The sequence below is a fragment of the Fusarium solani genome (genome assembly GCF_023522795.1).
Source record: "Fusarium solani strain SB1 chromosome Unknown bctg00000003_1, whole genome shotgun sequence".
Classification (NCBI taxonomy): Eukaryota; Fungi; Ascomycota; class Sordariomycetes; order Hypocreales; family Nectriaceae; genus Fusarium; species Fusarium solani.
The window spans coordinates 2,231,736-2,252,225 of record NW_027072154.1 but is presented as its reverse complement, the minus strand read 5'-3'; the positions used below and the strand labels follow the sequence as shown (position 1 = coordinate 2,252,225).

Here is a 20,490-nt window from a genome sequence, read left to right as displayed (position 1 = left end):
GCCTTCCATCGGGAACAAGAGATTTCTGCTATGGAGGCATGTACGTGGACGGGAAGGAGCTGCCCTGGCTGGATCGGGTCCATCATTATGGAGGCAAGAACTGGGGCCGCGTACAAGAGACGGACATGGTGTCCGGGAGGCGGCCGGTGTTTCCCGATGGAATCATGCCATCCTTAGATCCGAACCGAGCGTAGACAATGTACACAAGCGTCAAGCGTTCCACTGACCGTGCTTTTGGTCGTCGAGAAAAGAAAGTTGATGGAATTTGTGGAAAGAGAGCCTGACACGCCCAACCCCATGTCCCTTCCCCGAGTGGAACCTACCCGCTGCCGGCGTGTGGAGGCGGCGCTGATTTCTGGCCAACAATGCGCATGATGCGAAACATCGACGACGGGGATCCCTGCCTTGCCGCAAGCCCATCTCTTGACAACCTTGGCTCAATCGACGATATCCTTGCCCAGCTCCAGGGAGATCGACCCCTGTCGTCGAGCTAGAGCTCTCCCACCCTTCGAGAAATGCCGTGCAGATTTGTTCAGCCCCCAAGGCGTACACCAAGATCTTGAGAGGGCTAGACGCGGGACTCAACGGCGGGCAATCGGAAAAGCCGCTCGACTATCGACTGCGGGCCGTCCATGAGCGAGACAATCGGCCGCCACCGGGTTCATCGGAGGTCCGGAGGAGTTGACTATCGGGAGGGGCCGCTTATACCGCTGTGAGAGTGCCTGGCTAACAAACTGCTTAGGCTCTATCCTCGAAGTGCCGCGACCTGCGTTCCTTGCTAGGCGTCTCAGCCGCCTCGCAATGTAGCTCCCGTGCTGCCCTTGTCGCTCAGTGTCGCCACGGCGTATGCCAACATCGGATGATATCGCGGATACGTGTCACTCGAGTACCTCCCCCTCCCTAGTGTCCCCATAGGCCCATCTGTAACCAGCCGTGGTCGTGACCGTGACCCTGCGTATACGCAAGAGTGAGTCTCTATGATGCTGTGCTTGCTTTGTGTGGTATCTGGTTGCGTGCTTGCTTTGCTTTGCTCTGCCTACTCGGGCTGCCACGCCCCCATGCCCTTGCCCATGCCTGCCTCTACAGCCGCCGCCCCTTGCTGCCCTGGATCTTGAGCCTGGAAAGGGCGGCAAAGAGCTGTTATCGGCCGAGGCCATGTCGGTTGAGCGCCTCTCCGCGCTCGCAGGGGATCTGGATCGAGGTCAAAGTTGCAATTGAGGCTTCGGCAAGGACCCTCTCTCGTGCGGCTGCGGCTTCGAGATGGAGCTCCCCAGGGGCATGGACGCATGTAGGTCATGGGGGGCTCCAGGGTGTGCAAGGTCCCAAGATGCAACCGAGACCATCGATTGACGAGTGTCGATGCACGCGCGGCATGCCCCAGGAAATTTGACAAGAGCCGCGCAGCTATTCCTAGCGTGCCTCAGCGTGAGACAGCATGGACAACTCATCAAAGTCGTGAGGTTGGTGATGCTGGGTTCTGCTGGCCAAGGTAGCCGCAGGAGCATGGATGTGCCCCAGTCCGGCGTGTGGAGGGCGTGCTGGAGCGTCTTTTTCGGCATGTCGTCGAGTTCACCAAGGCGTCCATCGGGATGTTTCGCGGCAATGTGGAACTGGGTGCGGCCTTGCGAGTGTGGTCCTTTGACGCAGCCTGGCAGGCATACGGACAGACGAGACATCGCAGAAGACGACACGGACAAAGCAAAAGTCACCCTTGAAGGCTGGGTCAAAATGTCTATATAAGACGGCCTTTCCATCGCCCAAGGTCCAACTTCTTTCCTCACCACTCACCATCACATCTTCTCAACAATCATCTACTTGAGCCCCAGCTCCAACCACCACCACCACTTTCAACTACTTCGACAACCTTTGTCCAACAACCCCAACCAGCACAATGTCTGCCCCTACTTCGTAAGCAACCCCGAGTTTCCTACAATCTCCTCCCTTCTCTCGCAATGGCACTGGCAAGCAATGGCTTCTAGCCACCGCGTTGGAGCTGCTTCAGCCTCTACTCTCCAGAGTCTCAACAGCAATGGAGTCTAACACTGATTAGCACTCCCCCTCCTGCCTCTGACTCCCCCATTGCCCAGCCTCCTTCTCCTGCTCCTGCTCCTGCTCCTGCTGCTCCTGCTCCCGCTCCCGCTCCCGCTCCCGCTGCGCCCACGTAAGAATATCATTGACAGCTTGGGCTACCAACTTGAGCATCGCAATGGCTAACACTTGGACATCACAGCCTCGCTAAGCCCGCCTACGCTTCCGACTCTGACTCCGACGGTCAGGCTCGTGGCGGCCGCCGCGCCCAGAAGCAGCAGTTCGTTGTTCCTCTGCCCACCTCCACCGGCCTCTCTCAGCCCGCTGGTAAGTGATTGGCTCATCCGAGTTTCCACTCTCAACCACTCTACTGACGAACTCCTGCAGGCCAGCTCCTCAAGGGTGCTACCGACGATGCCGGTGCCCAGAAGTCCGCTGCCCTCCTCGTCGGCATCAAGCTCGACCTTGAGGCTGAGGTCCACCTGACTGCTCGCGTCAAGGGTGACATCGTCGTCGGCCTCTACTAGACGGCGAACTAGTGCTCGCTTGAGTCCATACCTGGTGGATGGTCGCAAGTCAATCAGCATGGGGACATGTGATGATAACGAGAATGGTGAGCACTCTGGCAACGCCCACCGCTATTGAAGGGCAGGCAATTGGAAACCTTTCGGGGTGGATCAGGGTGTCCAAAAATGGAAAACTTTCCTTTACTTCTGGACCGGCATATATGAAAATTCTTGTAGCTTAGACAATACAACCTCTTTGCTACCCACTTCTCTCTCTCTTTGCCTGTTATTGACTTTACTACCTGACTTGACTGACACTGACTTTTCTGGCTTCTGACATAATCTGAATAACCTCAACTAGCAGCTACAACTAACTAAGCACCACTGACAAAAAGTTCAAACAAATTAATCCTCACAACAGACTCAATCCTTCCATCTCAATCATTCGACTCTTGTTGGAGGTTTGTTGGAGGTAGAATTAAGGCTGACAACCTGACAGGCCCCCATGTCATGCCGAGCCGCTGTCTCACGCTTAGTGGCCCTCGTCCCTGGCCCAACACAACCACACTTATCCAATGCGAGTAAAGCAAGCGACCCAACACGCCATTTTTCCGGTGAAGGTTGCAACGGCCCGTCCAATAGTCGCGATTGAAAGCAGAAAAAAAGATCCGATTGAGATCCGATTGAGGAGAAATCGACGATTCAAAAAAAAAATTCCCCGGCAGATTTTCAGCCCCGAAGCGAGGTGATGTGTCAATTCACCCGCCATCGAGCGCTAATTGTTCGAGAAGGTTGCACTGCAGCGACCACGTCTACGTTCTACTGTAGGCTGCTGTAGCGGACTTTCGGGGAGGATTCATCTTGCGCCCGTCAATGCGCGAACTGCATCGATAATTTCTCGGGGGGAGCGAACAGAAAACATTAAGACATGCAATAACAGTTTCTGCGAACCCGCATCCTGCACGGATACGTGTGTTGTCCGTCCGTCTTTGCGCTGAGGGGTTTGAGGCTGTCGGTCCGAACGGGAAAGTGTTTCGGGAGCTGAATCTCGTGACGCAGATGGTTACCAAGCGATCAGATCATGAACTGCATCGGAAGTGTTTCCGGTAGGTTTGTCATGTAATAATGAGATCTGTTATTGACAAGAGATGCTGAGAAGAAAGGTCCATGTCGCTACTGATGTGGAATCGCTGCACATTTGCGGGGGAATGTGTACCTGGGGACTTACCTGAATACCCGGCTTATATCCAATACCACCCTCCTATGACTATCTGGTTCTACAGCAACCATAGTTACTGATAGCCCTGGCGCTGTCCAACTCCCAATCACGGCTTTCGCGTTTAAGAAATAATATCATAAGTATGTTATACATTGAGGCATCTGGGAAGCTGGATATGGCGCCAGGTACCTATAACAAGTTTGCGGGGAGCCCCAGCCACAGGAACCTTTGTATCAATCGTATGGTGAATCGCCGTGCATGTCGCATCGACGTCGCATATCGCAGACACTGACAAGAGTCTGAAGGCATAACATCAATGCTCACTGCAAACACCTATCGCTTCATCAAGGAGATATCGTCGACGATGGTGTTGCCGGATCATCTGGTTGATCCGGCCCCGGCCCGAAGAAGCAATTACACCACCGCGTCGACTGTGATGAGGAGTAACAGAGAGGAACGCGCAATTGCGCCAACATTTCAAAGAAGAGATAAAATAAACAAGAGCTAGAATCCGTGTCGCCTTCAACTCCCGCTCTTCACACACTTTTTTTTTATGGCGCAGCTACAATGCCTAGATCTGTGAAGCGCGTGCACGAGCTCATTGACCTTACGGGCGATGACGATACTGAGACGCGTTCCAAGCGGCCCGCGCGGGCGGCGCCCGGCACTTCCAACTCGGTCCCCACGCCGGGCTTTTACCCGGGCAGCCAGTCTCAGGGCGTTGTGCCTGCCTCTCAGGCTTCATTCGCTGAACCTGACTATCTCGACCTGACTCAGGAAAGTGAGGGTCCTCCGTTTGAGCTCTATGGAACCTTTGGTGCGTTTGACACCCCTTTAGATCCGTGCGCGTGTGCTCAATCCTGACCGGGTCGCAGTGGGCAAAATTGTTGGTGTGAGGTACTATAATGGATATGCTTCACCGGGTGGTAAGTCCTTAAGTCTTGGCTCTCACGGACGAGAGGAGGCTCACATCAGATAGAAACCGTCTTGTGCAGGCGAGAACCCCATAATCAGGTTTGTGACACCTCTGTACCACCTCAGGTGGTCCCATTCTCTGTCTCGGCCCCCGCGCCGTGACATGGTATCGCAGCATGCACCCGTGTGTGTGTGTGTCTGTGTATCTCAGGGCAGACTCTCTGACCTTTCTGCAGTACGACCGAAACGCCATCCGGGTTAACAACGTCTTTGGTGATCAGATCGGCCATCTCCCGCGCAAGGTTGTCGAGAAAATCACCCCATATGTGGTAAGACGAGCAAAACGCTGTGCGATCCGTCAGTTGGTGTGTGCCCTGTCTAATGTGCCCCAGGACTCTGGCGACATCATGCTCGAGGCCCAGCTCGCGGGCGAGAAGGGTTTCTACGATTGTCCCATCAAACTGTTTTTCTATGGCCCCAGCAACCCCGCTGAGCGTTCAGTGCTAGAGGAGAAGCTCAAGAGGGACAAGCTTGTCAGGGCTACGGAGCTGAAGAAGACCAAGAAGGAGGCCGAGGCTCGTAGAAGGGCACTGGGCTTGGTGAGCGGAACCTCGAGCCATGGACTTGGTTCAGAGCCGGCCATTGCTCAAAAGCCTGAGAAGCCTGAAGTGTCCATGGCGACGCTTTTGCAAAACAGTGAGGCGATTGAACTGCGTAATGGTGCAGACGCCATCAAGAAGCTGGCAATTGGCGAGGACCAACTCGAGAAGCTGCCTAAGGCCGAGCAGCCCGCCCAGTTGAAGTCTCAACTATTGCCGTACCAGCTCCAGGTGCGTCTAGTCATACGCAGTGTGTGATTGCCACTGACAAATTTGTAGGGTCTGGCCTGGATGGCCTCCAAGGAGAAGCCCCAGTTCCCAGAGAAGGGTTCAGAGGATGCCGTTCAACTCTGGCGGCGTGACGCTAGAGGCCGCTGCTGGAACATCGCATCTGACTTTGTCACTTCGACAACCCCTAAGCTGCTCTCAGGTGGCATTCTCGCCGACGATATGGGTCTCGGCAAGACCATCCAGATCATCAGCCTGATCCTCACGGGTGGCGGGGGTCCTACTCTCATAGTCGCCCCCGTGAGCGTCATGAGTAATTGGGCCCAGCAGATCAAACGACACGTCAAGGAGGAGCACCAGCCTCAAGTTCTCGTCTACCACGGCGGCGAAAAGAAGTCGGTAGAGGACCTAGCTAAGTACGACGTCGTCATCACCAGCTATGGTAGACTTGCTCGGGAACGCGACCAGGGCGTGTACAGAGCTCTCACGTCAGAGAGCTTCAAATGGCGGCGTGTAGTCCTCGACGAGGGCCACACCATTCGCAACGCGAGAACCAAGGTAGCCCAGGCTGCATGCGAGATCAACGCCGAGTCGCGATGGGTTCTGACTGGTACCCCAATGTAAGCTCCCCAGACAATTCCTCGGATAACCACTGACCCGACATAGCGTCAACTCGGTCAAGGATCTGCACTCAATCGTCAAGTTCCTCCACATCACCGGTGGCATCGAACAATCCGAAATCTTCAACGCCAAGATCACTCGCCAGCTGGGCTCCGGCAGCGGCAGTGGCGAGGCTCTTCTCCAGGCCCTCATGCACGACCTCTGTCTCCGCCGTAAGAAGGACATGAAGTTTGTCGACCTCAAGCTGCCTGAGAAGAAGGAGTATATTCACCGGATCGCCTTCCGCAAGGATGAGAAGCGCAAATATGATGCTCTGCTGTAAGTTAGAAGAGTCTTCGCGCTTGAATCAACTGCTGACAGTTTTATAGGGATGAAGCGAGGGGTGTTCTTGAGGCATGGCAAGCTGGATCTTCCTCAGGACAACAGGGCCGCTTTCAAAACGTCCTCGAGCGACTCCTCCGCCTCCGCCAGGTGTAAGTCCCCTATGCCTGACTCCATGTAACCCCTTCTAACCTCTTCAGCTGTAACCACTGGACCCTCTGCAAGGAACGTGTCGCCGACATCCTCAACCTCCTTGACGAGCACGAAGTCGTTCCCCTCAACGACAAGAACCGAGCCCTCCTCCAGGACGCTCTCCGTCTGTTCATCGAGAGCCAAGATGACTGCGCCATCTGCTACGACACCCCATCCGACCCCCTCATCACAGCATGCAAACACGTCTTCTGCCGAGCCTGTATCGTCCGCGCCATCCAGCTCCAGCACAAGTGTCCCATGTGCCGCAACCAGCTCACCGAGGACTCGCTGCTGGAGCCAGCCCCCGAGGACGCAGGCGATGACGCTAGCAGCTTCGACGCCGAGACGCAGAGCTCCAAGACGGAGGCCATGCTACAGATTCTCAAGGCCACCGTCCGTAAGCCGGGATCCAAGGTGGTCGTTTTCTCGCAGTGGACCTCGTTCCTCAATATTATTGAGGTGCAGCTCAAGGCTGAGGGAATCGGCTTCACCCGTATTGACGGAAGCATGAAGACAGACAAGCGTGACAGTGCCATTGAGGCCCTTGACAATGATCCCGACACACGTGTCATGCTCGCCAGTCTTGCCGTGTGCAGTGTTGGGCTCAACCTTGTCGCAGCCGACACGGTCATTCTCTCAGACAGCTGTAAGTCCAACCCCCAGTTCCTCATAGTTGTAGATGCCAGCTCACATGTCAATAGGGTGGGCACCCGCCATCGAAGACCAGGCCATCGATCGTGTCCATCGCCTAGGCCAGACCCGCGAGACGACCGTCTTCCGACTCGTCATGGAGGGCTCGGTTGAAGAGCGCGTGCTAAATATCCAGAAGGAGAAGCGGGAACTGGTGACAAAGGCCTTCCGCGAGAAAGACGCCCGGGGTAAGAAGGCTAAGGAAACTCGGGTGGCTGACGTACTCAAGCTTCTGGGATAAAGCAGGCCATATGGCTGCTGGCGTAAAGGTGTGGTTGGGTCTGGAGGCGTCAACGGTTGTACAGATATCTGGATTCTAAAGCGTGGAACATAGTGCTCAGGGTTGGCATCCATGTAGTGAATGCCCAGGGCATGAGAACAAAGTCACAGATTCGAGTGCGAGATAATCACTCTGGTCATACAATGGGATCTGCCTGAATGGTTTGTTTGCTATGATAATTCGTTTGCTCTGATGACTTGTTTGCTCCTCCGATCAACAGCAGTAACCGCCATGTATGTCAGCATGGCTTCCACTACCTCCAGCAACCCAAGACATCAATGGATGGCTATCAAGACACTTATCGATGCTATATTCACTAGTTATACAAGGGTATTCTCGTAGCCCAAGACCATCACTTCAGCCATCTGGCATAAGCCCAGCGAATGCGCTCCAGGGCCTTCTCCTGCACCCGAATGTCTTTCTCATTCGAGAGGTAGTCCAGATCCTCGAGAAACTCCTTGCCAACCTCACGAGGCATGAGCTTGTCGACGAGGTTTCGCAGAACGTGTACCTCGCACAGCAAGAGACCGTGGTCCTTGTGCTGGAGACTGTTTCCTGAAGGATGGGCCTGAGAGAGGATGCGGTCGATGTTACGGAGGATGCGGATGGCCTTGCCGGTCTTGCGGGACTGGCGCAGGCCGGACCGACCACCGAAGACACCGCGAACGTACTGGAAGATGCTGTACGAGACGAGAACACCGGGAGTGAGACCAACAAAGCCAAAGACCAATTCCTGGCTCTTGAGGAGAGAGTCGATGCCGGTCATGGCAACTTCAAGGTCAACCTTTGTCTTCTGGACTTGGATCAAGAGGGACCGGACAAGATCTCCACGGAGGGTACCCATGAAAGGGCTTTGCAGGTCCTTCTCAAAGGCTCGCAACACGGGGGTAACATCACCCTCGGCAACCTTGCTTCGGATATCGGCGACTTGTTGATCGGTCAGTGGCGCTCCTGTTTCAGTGGCGAAGTGAGGCTTGTCAAGAGCAAAATCAACCACCATTCGCTCGAGACTCTCACGGTCAGCCTTGAGGCTGTCTCTGCTCATGATGGCGATCTCACTCGTCTTGTCATGTCGAATAGTCGAGACAATCTTCTCGACTGGCTCAACAACCCAGTTGAACCAAAAATCCCGTACTGTAGCGCCAAAGTCCAAAAACCACTCGAGAATATCCGCCTTGCGATTCACCAAGATGCGCAAAACCGTAGTAGAGGAAACGAGACCAATGGATGCAGGAAGCCAGTAGCGCACCAGACGGTTAGGGCGGCCGTTGTCTTTGGTGATGGCACGCGTGGCACCGACATACTCCGGAAGGACCTTGTCAATGAGGTGGACCAAATGTCGAGCAACAACGCCTGGCCGATCCGTACTGCTTTCCCTCATGATGGTAGCCGACAGTACGTGGTGGTTTCTAACACCTCCAAAAACTTGCTTTTCAAAACCCATGACGTCCAGGCGGAGAGAGCCCGCCTCCAACAGGACCATCTCCATGAGGGCGACACTCTGTCCGACGACCTGGGTAACATGTTCCACCTGAATCTCCGTCTTGCCGTCATCGTGGCCGAATTGGAAGCCCGAATTCATCAAAACACCGAGACCGGTCGCCGTGAGCTCTCGCAAACGCTGAAGATTTCTCCGGTTCTGGCGGGCCTCTGCGCGGTAGAGGGTTAGAGGCGACAAAACTCTTCGACGAATATTGCTCAGCGATCGATCCTGAATGGTAGCTTGGACGATGCTGAAGAAATTCTTCCATTGGTGAGCGAGACGCGGCGATGTCGCGGCGTAAATCTCTTGTGAATAGGCCCAGAGACGCCAAGGAGAAGTCTGGATGGCGTAGAGGCTTGTATATGAATGTGAGCCAAGGACGTCATCCCAGTACCAAATGTCATCGCTGAGAGGAATGATCTGACCCAGCAGGGTGTCGAGAACGATGCCGTATAGCTGGATGGTAGCTTTGCACACCAGTAACCACTCGATCTCGGGCTCAGCAGAGGCGAGTTGGCGGAGTCCACCCTCCCCTAGCGGAGGGCGCTCCTCAAGGACGCCGGATGAAGCAAGAAGGCGTTTGATGCGTTGGGCAGACAACAGTGGTCGAGAAGAAGAAGTGCCGAGAGCCTGGATGATGCTAGACAAGTCATCTAGGCGAGGATTGGGTGGAGCATGGCCGAGAGAAACAACCGACTCGTCCACGGATGGTTCAATCTCATTCAAGGGAGGGAGACGGTCCAGGTAGGCGTCTAGACGCCTAACCCGACTGTGAGCGTGTCAGTATCAGGATGGGCTCAGTCAATGCGGAGGCGAGTAGAAGAACTCAGAAGATGAACGCACTCCAAGACAAGAGACATGGTTGGGAGAGGAGCCTGCTAGAGATGCCGAGACGGAGCTGGGGCCGGGGCCGCTAGTGGAGAGCACGGCCGACAATGCCGGGGGGCAGCGGCAGAAACGGAGACGATCCGATCACCGAGTCACGGAGTGAAGCTCGGGACAGGAGCGGGAGGCGTAGGGACAGGGTTGTCCGGCCGGGATATTGTGTGTGTGCGGTGTGTGTGGGTAGAGAGATTGTGCGAGCGAGATTAAGATGAGCTTGTGCGTGCGAGTTGGACAAACACGAATGCGGCATGTGGAGAAACAAACAAACAGGCAGGGAAGTCGCTATTGGGCAATCATGGCATGGCAGAATGGTCAGGTTCGGATCTCCTGAAGCCGGAAGGCGTGATGTGATGGAAATGGAAGAGATGGAAATCCGATTGGACTCGGGAATTGGCTCCCCATGGATGTAAACATTCAGATATTTCTCGATGACGAATGACGACAGTAGCTGGTGGTTGCCCTGTTTGTTGCAAGCCAGGTACCTACCTAACCACGGGTAGTGACGTCTTCTGAAAGAAAGTTGTGGGTTACGGCTATGGTCCGTATTCGTATTCGGATCTAGTGCCACCTCTCCCTTGCACCATTTCAGTAACCGATTGTTCAGACAGTCACTTCAAGAGTCTCAATTGGCTGATGATTTCGATATCTTGAACAAAAATCTGGTCCAATCTGCATCAAGAGCTTTACTTACACCCTGCCGACTTCAACGTAACCAGCACAGCTTCAGAGCTCTTCAAATCTAGCTCCACAACACCGTTCTTGGTCGCATACAGCTCCCAGTGCTTGGAACCCTTCTCAACCAACCTCCCATCAGTATAATTCCAGCTCTGGCCCGCCCATTGGATACCTTCATCTGCACTTGCACCACTACCAGTCAACCTCTGCACTTCCACCTTGTCGGCCCACAAGGGGACTTCCAGGCTGAACTGCTGGACGGGACGCTCGTAGCGGGTGGTGGAGTTCCACTCGTCAAAGTTGATCACCACGTACTTTGCCAGGTTACGAGACTCGTAGATACCGTATGCAGACACATTCCAAGGGAGCTGGGGAATCGGGTAGACCTGGACCTTGGAGTGGTGGCCGAGGACATCAGCAGCAAAGATCTGGCCGTAGAGCGGAGCGCGGACATGAGGCTCACGCCCATCTTGAGGAACAGGAACCCAGCCGCTGTACCCAAAGGTGGTTCCCTGGATGAGGTTATACCTGGTAATATTCTCCAATAGGTTAGTCTGGGGTCTTTGTGATCTTGAGAATCACTCACTGTTGCCATGCCCATGAGGAGATGATCAATCAACCAGAGGGCTGACCCAAACACACCCTCAATCTGAGACATGTTGAGGTTGTACGAGTTGCTGTTGGTCTCGCCAAGAACAAACGGCAGCTTTGGTTCATGCTCATGGCAGGCCTCGATTGCACTCTTGTACTGTGTAACATTTGCAGCATTGGCCGTGTGGTTCATGTATGAGTTTTGCAGCCGAACCCAGGGCTCATTACGAGCGGCATACTGGTGGTAAGAGACTGACTTGAGGAAGCCGTTTTGGTCCAAGCCATCCAGCAGGGCCTCCTCTCTGTTGGTCAGGCACAGTCAGTTTGGCCGAGTTCAACTTGACATCCAACAATGGTGAAAGACTCACATGCTCCATTCCGGTTCCTTTGTGCCAGCAACAAGTAAGCCCTGAAAGAAACGCTTCTTCGCGAGGCCATACTTATTGTGCTTAAGAATGTGTTTCGAAGCCTTTGTGGCATACTGATTCCATTCCTTCACATATTCCTTGAGCGAATAACCTTCGCTCCGGTGTCCGAAACGAACCATGAGATCAGGCTCATTGCCAATCTCAAAGCTTTCAAGCTTGTCTTTGACATTGTCCATGACAATCTTGGCAACCTCAAGAGCATTCTCAAGACCACCTTTCTTACCGAACGTGTTGCCCATGTTGAGTTGCCACGACCAGCGAGTGCCGGGGAAATTGTGGAATCCATCAAAAAAACCAGGGCCGATATAGACCATATCTGGAATTCCATACTGCGTAGTGAATGATTCGGTCGTGTTCCACCAATTGTACGCGCCAATTTCTTGGCTTGCGTTGTACCAGACACGATCCCTGATAATCATGAGCCAAATTCTTGCTTTAAGTTTCTGGAAGTCTTACGTTGATGTGCCGCCTACACGAATAAATGGATGAGAACCCGTCTTTGAGTAGAGCAAGTCGAAGATGTCGCGAGAAAATAGATTGGGGTGAGTTGAGTTTCCTAGGCGGAGACCAAACATGTGAGCATTTGAAAGATTCAAGGGAACTTTGAGGTAGTGCTTTACCTGTATAGTCGACAAAAAAGTGAGCTGGGAAGGAGAAGGACGCAAAGTCGTGAGGGATATCCCATGAAGCACCGATTGGGAGCTTTTTAGGGGATGTGATCTTGATGGGTTCTGAGAAGGCCTGGGCAGCTGGGGTGCAGCACAGGGCCACAGCAAGGACCGAACTAAGGACTGAAGCCATTCCGAATATTCAGTATTGAAGATAGGGTTGATCGGGTTTGCCTATTTCTTTCGGATTTTGGCCCTTCTTATACATGCCTAAGATATCAGAGGTACCGCTGATCCTGGCCGTCTAGTTCACCAATTCGCCCTACTATCCATGGTAACTACTCATTTCAACTTCTCCTCAATAATACCAAGACCGCTAGAAAGTACCATGGCTAGAAAACGCCATTCGGATCCAATATGTCGAAGTTGAGTCGCCGGGGTGAAGGATTTAATACTGCCGGTCTTCGCACCGGAACTCGCACGCTAGCTCCGGCTTTCGGCCTCCTAGACCCCGCGGACTTCGGCACGCGATGGTGCAATGGCGTGTGGAGAGGCAGGAGGATCGCGGGGAAGAGGCTTGGGCTAGAACTTGACGTTGTAACTTTCCACTCGGTTGGGTCGAGGCTAGGCGGTATGTTTATGGCCTCGTGATTGATTGCTCGGTTATCTTCCTGGTCGACGCTGTCATCTGGTGGCCCTTGTCGGCTTGGGAGCGTGAATGCTGTGATTGCGGGGTCACACGCTGAAAAAGGCGGATACTGCAGCTAGAGAGATGACAGATGGGATAGGAGTGACTGGGGATTTCGGGGATGAGCAGAGAAATTGATGCGAGAGCCCATTGTCCACCAACCTTGGATCAAGATCAACCAATGTCGGCGTCGGAACGCAGTGCGTCCACTGACGCCCCAGAAACCAGACCTGGTAAGCCTCAGTGAATGGGCATTACAGGACCTATTGACTAACACGGGAGAAAGTTGCAGGGTGCTTAGTCTGCCGGTCACGAAAGGTTGGTGATGCCGGCGGTTCCCCTCGCCTTCTCGCCATTGACAACTGACAAACAACACTAGGTGCGATGCGATAAGTCAGTCCCCAGCTGCCGGAGATGTAACCGATTAGGAGTTGCATGCCCTGGCTATGAGCCAGATCACGGCTCCATGTCCAGGTCTGAGATGCTCAAGTCGACAGACGACATCTTCAAGGCGGCTGGAGTTGACAAGCGTCGGATCGGATCGTGCAACGAGTGTCGGACATCCAAGAGTCGGTGCACCAGAACGAGGCCAACTTGTCAGCGATGTAGATTGAGGGGTCTCAGCTGCGTCTACCGAGGACTCGGTGCCGACAAAGACTCGAGTGTCAGTCCCTCCGACCTCACCTCTCGCAAAGGCCCTGATGAGATGTCAGGGGCAAATGCTGGGTGAGTTTCTCCATCTCGATAACTCGGACAGTTAGGATGACCAAGTAGACTGTACTCGGAAGTCATCCCAGAAGATCCTGTCTTACTCTCCCGCCTCATTAATACGTATTTCGATCGTTTTCATCACCTGAGATGTCTAGCGTTCATTCACAAGCCGTCGTTCATGCACTCAATGGCTCGAGCCAGTGTCATCCAAGACTACGGCGAATCTCTGCTGTACGCCATGTGCGCTTTGAGTGCGAGGTACACTTCACCTTATTCCACTTTGGGCTGTTCTAACCTATCTAGATGTATTTATCTCGACTCTTTACATGCCTCGTCAGAGCCAAACCATGAAGCCGGGCCTATTCCAGGCGATGTGTGGGCAGAAAAGGCACGCAAGATGGTGTTTGACGAAATTCACCTCCCAACCATTCATCAAATAATGGTACGTTGAAAGTCAGCAATCGACAACAATAAGCTTACCTGAACAGACCATGATTCTTCTCTGTGAGTATGGACTGAGGAATGATCAACACTCACTGGTCTTCATGCTCTGCGGCTGCGTGTTCCGCGCCATGCGTCTACTCGGCCTCGACAGCCCCCCGCAACACCTTCAAGCGACATCTCAACTGTCTGGAAGTCTTGAACAAGAGATCAACCACAGGATAGTATGGGCGTGCTACACAATTGATGTTCTTCTGTCATCGGGGGTGGACAAGAACTCTTCTTGGCGGGAAGACATCCCTCAAGTGCCATTGCCGTGCTCGGACAAGGATTTTTTACTTCAGACACCATCACACAAGAGGTTTCTATCCGGTATAGAGCAGGAAGACATGTCAACATTCGTAAAGGACCTCGACCTCCTACCACTAGTCACAGTGTTGGTTAGATTGCGAGGCAAAGTCCTTCGGTAACTCGTTGTGTTCCTTCACAGCCTTCTCATGTCGCTAACCATTGACAGAATCATCCGAACCTTGCCACCTACTGACACAAACATATGGGACTCGTCTTCACCGTTCATGCTTCTCATCCGGGAGCTCGATACCTTCTACGAGAGTCTTCCAGATAGACTCCAAATCACTGAGCTCAACACTTACATACACAAGGACCAGCACACAATCGGAGCTCTCTTCTACCTCCATCTAATGTATAATGCCGCCATATTCGACCTCACGAGGATATCCCTAGCCGGATTCAGCTTTCCTCTAGCTGCGGCATTCCAGCACGCACCACCCGAATTCCGCTCTCAGTGTCAAGAACGTTGTCGCTTCCACGCTGCAGCAGTCTCTGATATAGTCCGACAAGGACTTACACACGGCCGTGTCGCATTCGATGACAACTTTTGTGCAGATGCAGCTCTCGAATCCAGTAAAGTACAGATCATTCATTCAGCGACGGTGGCAAACGACGACCAGTCCACGGAAAAGACGAGGCAGAACTTGAGAATGACACTTCAGCTATTTGATCTGGTACATGCGAACCAGGATGGACAAAGCACATATGTGGGTTCAAATTGCCTTTGAATAAGTTCATATACTCACACTATGGACAGGTTCGGACCCTATTGCCTCTATGTATCCTCTTTGGGTTCCGCGACATTGCAGAAGAATGGCGAGACTCTCAGACGTACGAACAGTTGCTTCAGTCTCATATTCATGGACTAACCGATTCTTTCAGACCACACCGCATGTCACCTGAAGTAACTGGCACCGCAGAGGTTCACCACTTGGTCAGCTTCGCCCCGTTCCGTCGAGCGCAGACAGAGATAAAGGCGCGCCAGAGCGCTAGTCCAAGAACAGTTTCTTCGTCTGCGATCTCGGCTTCGCAACCTGCGCGGCGTGCAAACGAGGAGCGGCCGCCTATCAACTCTGTCGATAATGCTGGTCCTGATCAGCATCTCGTCGCAGCGCCAACCCCGGGACCTATTGCTCCTCACAACCAAGCAATGCAGGTCATGGCACAGGGGATAGATACAGGTCAGATGGAGATGACGGATCTACACATGGTCCATCCTTCTATGGAGGACTATATCCGGACCGCGGGTGAAATGTCAGACTATCTTACATGGAACATGTCTGAACTGCCTGATCTGTCCATCTGGACTGACTTTGGAGACCAAGATCCATCTTCGGGCTGACAATCGAAGCATGGCTTTAGCAAAATAGCTTTAAATACCCACAGGAGCCAACAATTGTAAATCTATATGTACTGATAACCAGTTAAATGCCTACGATACAGACGGAATGACGCCCTTCAGTCTCTCTGGAGTAATCTCAGGTCTTCCAATGTACTTGATCCACGCATAAGGGTCTTCCAACTCATCCACCAAAGTCGTCTTTGCATCGCCCTGAACGCCAGCCTCATACTCTCCAGCCAACCCCACAACGCCCACGTCCTTCTTGTACTCTTCCCACAGCTCGAGCATTTCCTTAAGAAGCTTAGGATACTTCTCAGAAAGATCGTCCACTTCTCCGGGGTCCTCCCGTATGTTGAAGAGCTCCCACTTCTGCGGACCCTTTGGTGCCGGGACAAATGTGATCTTCCAGTCGCCGCGTCGTAGAGCCCCTGATCCGGCAATCTCGAATCCCATCACGTAGTCTTGGTCGTGCACCTGGGCCTTGCAGTTTCCTTCTGTGTCATGGATGAGTGAGAGGAACCTCGTCCAACTACGGCCGCGAAGAGGTGCAATCTCCCTGCCTCTATAGTGTGTCCCAGGATGCTGCAGCCTTGCTAGGTCTAGAACAGTTGGTACAATGTCCATGACCGTACAGAACGCGTCTGTGATGACTCCGTTTCCAGCTGTCGGTGATATAGCCATGCTGACGGGTGGCCTCACCACGAGAGGAACTCGACATCCGCCCTCTGTAGAGTGCATCTTGTAGAGTCGAGAGGGAGCTGTTGCTGCTTGAGCCCAGCGACAGCCATACCAGACGAAGCTATTCCCACGGCCGATGTTCTCCAGGCTGTTATCGTAGTACTTCTCCACATGAGCCATGATGCTATCACCAACGATAGGCTGGGCTTCGTAACTCGCCCCTTCGGCACCATTATCGCTCATAAACAAGACAAATGTGTTATCGTACTCGCCGGTCTTGCGAAGATAGTCGACAACCCGACCAATGTTCCAGTCCATGCGATCAACCATACCAGCATAGACCTCCATTGCACGGCTTGAGGCCTTTCGAATGTCTTCAGGGAGATCATCCCAGTTTTCTGGCTTTCCGTCTATTATCACCACAGGATGAGGGTTCACGCCTGGGTCAACCATGCCAAGCTCCTTGAGCCTTGCCAGTCTTTTCTGCCGCAGCGCCTCAGGACCATCGTCATAGAAGCCGCGGTATTTGTCGCATACCTCCTTAGGCGCTTGAAGAGGCCAGTGCGGCGCGCTGAAGGGGAGATAAGCAAAGAATGGCTGGTCTTTCTCCTCTGCTGTCCGGTTCTCCAGATAAGACATGAGCTTGTCCGCATATGCGTCGCTGCTATAAAAGTCATCCGGTAGCCTGCCAAGAACTCTCTCATCCTCAACGTGAAGAGCACGAGTCGCAGTCTCAAAGAACTTCCCAGGCTCCGTCGTAGGATCCTTGTACTGAGGTTCATAGGCGTAGTGGTTAGCGCACCCCGGGAGGAGGGCGAATGATTTCTTGAAGCCGCGCTGTATGGGGTGGTGTTCTGGCTTGAGGCCGAGATGCCATTTGCCAGACATGCAGGTAAAGTAGCCGCCGTCAGATAGAAGTTCCGGGAGTGCCACAACGCGTTGGTTGAGGTAGCCCTCATGGCCCGGCTTTCCGTAGTGAGCTGGGGATGCGCGAGTGATTTCTTGGAGTTGACCGAGTCCAGCAATGTGATGGTCAGTTCCTGTATTTCGGTTAGTTTCAACAGTGAGAAGAATACTCGAGAGGTCAATTCTTACCAGTCATCAACATCGATCGCGTTGGAGAACAGGCTGCGGCGACATGGTAGTTGGTATATCGAAGAGCACCGCTCTCAGTCGCCAAGGCGTCAATGTTGGGCGTCTCAATCTCCGAGCCAAAGCAGCCGCAGTCGCTAAAGCCCAGGTCATCGGCAACGATGATGAGAAAGTTTGGTCGCTTCTCCGCCATTGTCTTCTCTTTCAATTGGCTCGGGATGAAGCTATTCAAGGTTAGAGATGAGGTGCTTGGGCAACCGTCCCATGATATGTCTCAACGTGAGCGATATCGTGTCAAATGAGCACGCAATGGACCTTGACGAGGGGCACCCCTTGTATTCCCATTAGTTTACAGCAAGGATTCCTCTCGGGGCGTCAACAGGCGCTCGATCAAAAGCCCCGTGATGATCGCCGGAACTCGCGCCGGAACTCGCAGGCCCGCCACCGGCTTTCGCATCATCTCCCCACATCCCATCCACGGACTTCGCACTCAACGACCCGCAACCTTACTCCCTACAACGCAGGTTCAAGGTTATTCGGCTTGCCCATGGGGTAATTGCTACGATGATGTGATCTAAGTTAGCTCTTGTGCCATTTCCGGCCCTAGCTCTGGGGTGCTGGAGCTTGTATATATACCAAGCTCAAACATACGAGACCAGACCATCCAAGAGCCCAGGTCGATCAGGTCTCTTGTGTATCATATTCACATTGATTCACATATCTCACTTTATTGAGGCTCAACAGAAGACCTGAGTGCCGATCCCATCAACATGGCAGGAAAGGAGTCCGGCAATCATGGGCCAAACGACAGCTTGTCGCCAGCTCAGCGACTGAAGCATTTTAACGGGATGCTTGTTTTCATCATGATGTGGGCCAACCCTTCTCAAGAACTGGCACAAGAGACTGACTTTAATAGATACTTGGCATTTTGCGCCTTCAACTTTGGCTTCGATGTCGGAACCTTTGGCGGTGTCCAAGCCATGCATAGCTTCACCAGCATGTTTGGCGAGTGCGATGACAAGAACGTTTGTGCACTTCCTGGATGGCTTTCTTCAGTCATGACAGCTACTCCTTTTCTCGGCAAAGCAGCGGTATATTTCTCGCTAAAAATTCATGTGTTTGTTGTCATGGTGCTGACGCTCACTTCAGGGTTGCATCGCCTGTGGTTGGATTGCTGAGAAATGGGGTCGTCGAGCCGCCATTCTCGGCATCTGCCTTGTCTCTTTTGTGTAAGTGATTCTGAACAAGACCCAGCACTTTAACTGACGCTCGTCTCCAGCGGAGTTGCTCTTCAGACGAGCGCCACCACGGCAGCCCAGTTCACCATTGGCCGGATCATCACATTCGGCATGACAGGCATGGCCATCGTCGTGATTCCAATCTACTCAGCCGAGGTCTCCCCCAAAGTTCTTCGCGGAATGTTTGCTTCGACAATCCAGGTCATGATCATCTTTGGCCAGGTCATCTCAACGCTTGTCACCTATGGCACCAAGAGCATGCAGAGCGCCGCAGGGTGGCGTATCCCCATTGGTCTTCAGCTTCTAGTGCCCGCCATCATCTTCTGCCTCTTGCCATTCTTGCCTGAGTCGCCTCGCTGGCTGCTGAGCAGGAACAGGAGAGATTTGGCCGTGGTGAGCATGAAGAAGCTGAGAAAGTCCGCCACCGATGAGGATATCCAAACCGAGATTGAGGCGTTGGCTTATGCGCACGCTCATGAAGAAAAGGGCACCTGGGGAGAGGTATTCGATAAGAGCAACCGCGTGAGTACATTTGCCAAGTCAAAAAAACTGTAGTAAGTACTGATAATGTCATCAGGTACGGACTGGCGTTGCCGTCCTGGCCATGTTTGGCCAACAGATCACAGGCCAGGCGTTCCCATCCCAGTACGGCGTCATCTTCTACCAGTCTCAAGGTTACGGTGATCGTTCATTCCTATTCAATGTCATTTCCAACATTATTGGTATGGTTGGTGTCATTCTCACCTGGTTCTACATCGATACCACTGGGCGCCGCCCGGTCATCATGGTCGGTGGTTTCCTGATGGGGGTGTTCCTGATGATCCTGGGAGGCGTGGGATCCATCGATGCGAAGAGCATCAACCACCACGAAAAGGAACTCATGGTGTCTTCACTTATGCTCTTTCAGTTCTTTTACAGTCTATCATGGGCCCCATGGTAAGTCCATATGAAATTCTCTATTCGGAAAGTGTAAAATATCTAACCCTTCACAGTTCATATGTTGTCCTCTCAGAAACGGCCGCGCTCCGACTCAAGGAAAAGACGAATCTCTTTGCGAGCGTCATCTCTGTGCTGACAACCTTTGTCACCTCATTCACCATGCCGTATCTCATCAACGCCAAATATGCAAATCTTGGTGGAATGGTCGGCTTCATATACGGATCCATCAACTTTATCATGGTGGTGGCAACCTTCTTCTTCATCCCTGAACTCAAGAGCAGGACCTTGGAGGAGGTGGATCAGCTCTTTGCCAGCGGAGCTCCGTTGAGAAAGTTTAGTGAGATCAGCACCAAGTCTGCTACGGAGATGTATGAGGAGGAGGTTAAGCAGGGCACTGCTGAGGTGAACGAGAGGGTTGACAAGGTGGAGGTGGCCTAAGCCTGGACTCTGAGGCTTGTTCAAGATTGACAGTTTTACTAACTACTAAACCTATGGTTTTCCTTGCAACAGAATCGCGCAGTCGATTTCAAGTTTTTATACGTCACCTATCAAAGTGTTGTTTAATACTGTATATAAGACCATTGTTGTGTGAGGTGGAAAACTGTGGCTCTTTGTCACCAGGTCTAACGCTCTGTTCTATTGTTTGACCTTTTAGAAGAGGATTTGGAATCCATTGAGTAAGTTAGGTAAAACATGAGCATAAAGCTTTACTACACTTTACAGCCTATAGGTGGTTTTGCC

At 53.0% G+C, this 20,490-nt stretch overlaps 7 protein-coding genes across 7 annotated transcripts; 4 read left to right on the top strand and 3 right to left on the bottom strand.

Annotated features, from left to right (window-relative positions):
* Positions 1-1,891: 1,891 nt before the first annotated feature.
* MRS44_006265 (uncharacterized protein) lies at positions 1,892-2,555 on the top strand (the record flags this gene model as incomplete). Its single annotated transcript, XM_046283785.2, has 4 exons — positions 1,892-1,908; positions 2,051-2,161; positions 2,231-2,355; positions 2,416-2,555. The coding sequence occupies 4 exons, from the start codon at positions 1,892-1,894 to the stop codon at positions 2,553-2,555; spliced, it is 393 nt and encodes a 130-aa protein (XP_046140145.2).
* Positions 2,556-4,320: 1,765 nt separating this feature from the next.
* On the top strand, positions 4,321-7,560 carry MRS44_006264 (uncharacterized protein; the record flags this gene model as incomplete). Its single annotated transcript, XM_065621704.1, has 10 exons — positions 4,321-4,570; positions 4,629-4,679; positions 4,795-4,856; positions 4,905-4,997; positions 5,061-5,498; positions 5,547-6,115; positions 6,162-6,434; positions 6,485-6,589; positions 6,638-7,275; positions 7,331-7,560. 10 exons carry the CDS (start codon positions 4,321-4,323, stop codon positions 7,558-7,560), a joined length of 2,709 nt encoding a protein of 902 aa, XP_065477776.1.
* A 391-nt stretch (positions 7,561-7,951) lies between these two features.
* Positions 7,952-9,942, bottom strand: MRS44_006263 (uncharacterized protein; the record flags this gene model as incomplete). Its single annotated transcript, XM_046268273.2, has 2 exons — positions 7,952-9,851; positions 9,926-9,942. 2 exons carry the CDS (start codon positions 9,940-9,942, stop codon positions 7,952-7,954), a joined length of 1,917 nt encoding a protein of 638 aa, XP_046140147.1.
* Positions 9,943-10,453: 511 nt separating this feature from the next.
* Positions 10,454-12,462, bottom strand: MRS44_006262 (uncharacterized protein; the record flags this gene model as incomplete). The annotated part of the gene is made up of 6 exons (XM_065621703.1): positions 10,454-10,500; positions 10,659-11,154; positions 11,229-11,535; positions 11,602-12,069; positions 12,118-12,217; positions 12,282-12,462. The coding sequence occupies 6 exons, from the start codon at positions 12,460-12,462 to the stop codon at positions 10,454-10,456; spliced, it is 1,599 nt and encodes a 532-aa protein (XP_065477775.1).
* A 224-nt stretch (positions 12,463-12,686) lies between these two features.
* On the top strand, positions 12,687-15,802 carry MRS44_006261 (uncharacterized protein; the record flags this gene model as incomplete). Its single annotated transcript, XM_065621702.1, has 8 exons — positions 12,687-12,900; positions 13,413-13,683; positions 13,732-13,926; positions 13,972-14,110; positions 14,157-14,575; positions 14,627-15,167; positions 15,218-15,291; positions 15,343-15,802. The coding sequence occupies 8 exons, from the start codon at positions 12,687-12,689 to the stop codon at positions 15,800-15,802; spliced, it is 2,313 nt and encodes a 770-aa protein (XP_065477774.1).
* A 90-nt stretch (positions 15,803-15,892) lies between these two features.
* MRS44_006260 (uncharacterized protein) lies at positions 15,893-17,765 on the bottom strand (the record flags this gene model as incomplete). Its single annotated transcript, XM_046281894.2, has 2 exons — positions 15,893-17,520; positions 17,576-17,765. 2 exons carry the CDS (start codon positions 17,763-17,765, stop codon positions 15,893-15,895), a joined length of 1,818 nt encoding a protein of 605 aa, XP_046140150.2.
* Positions 17,766-18,342: 577 nt separating this feature from the next.
* Positions 18,343-20,187, top strand: MRS44_006259 (uncharacterized protein; the record flags this gene model as incomplete). The annotated part of the gene is made up of 5 exons (XM_065621701.1): positions 18,343-18,663; positions 18,722-18,801; positions 18,852-19,332; positions 19,388-19,746; positions 19,803-20,187. The coding sequence occupies 5 exons, from the start codon at positions 18,343-18,345 to the stop codon at positions 20,185-20,187; spliced, it is 1,626 nt and encodes a 541-aa protein (XP_065477773.1).
* Between the last annotated feature and the right edge of the window lie 303 nt (positions 20,188-20,490).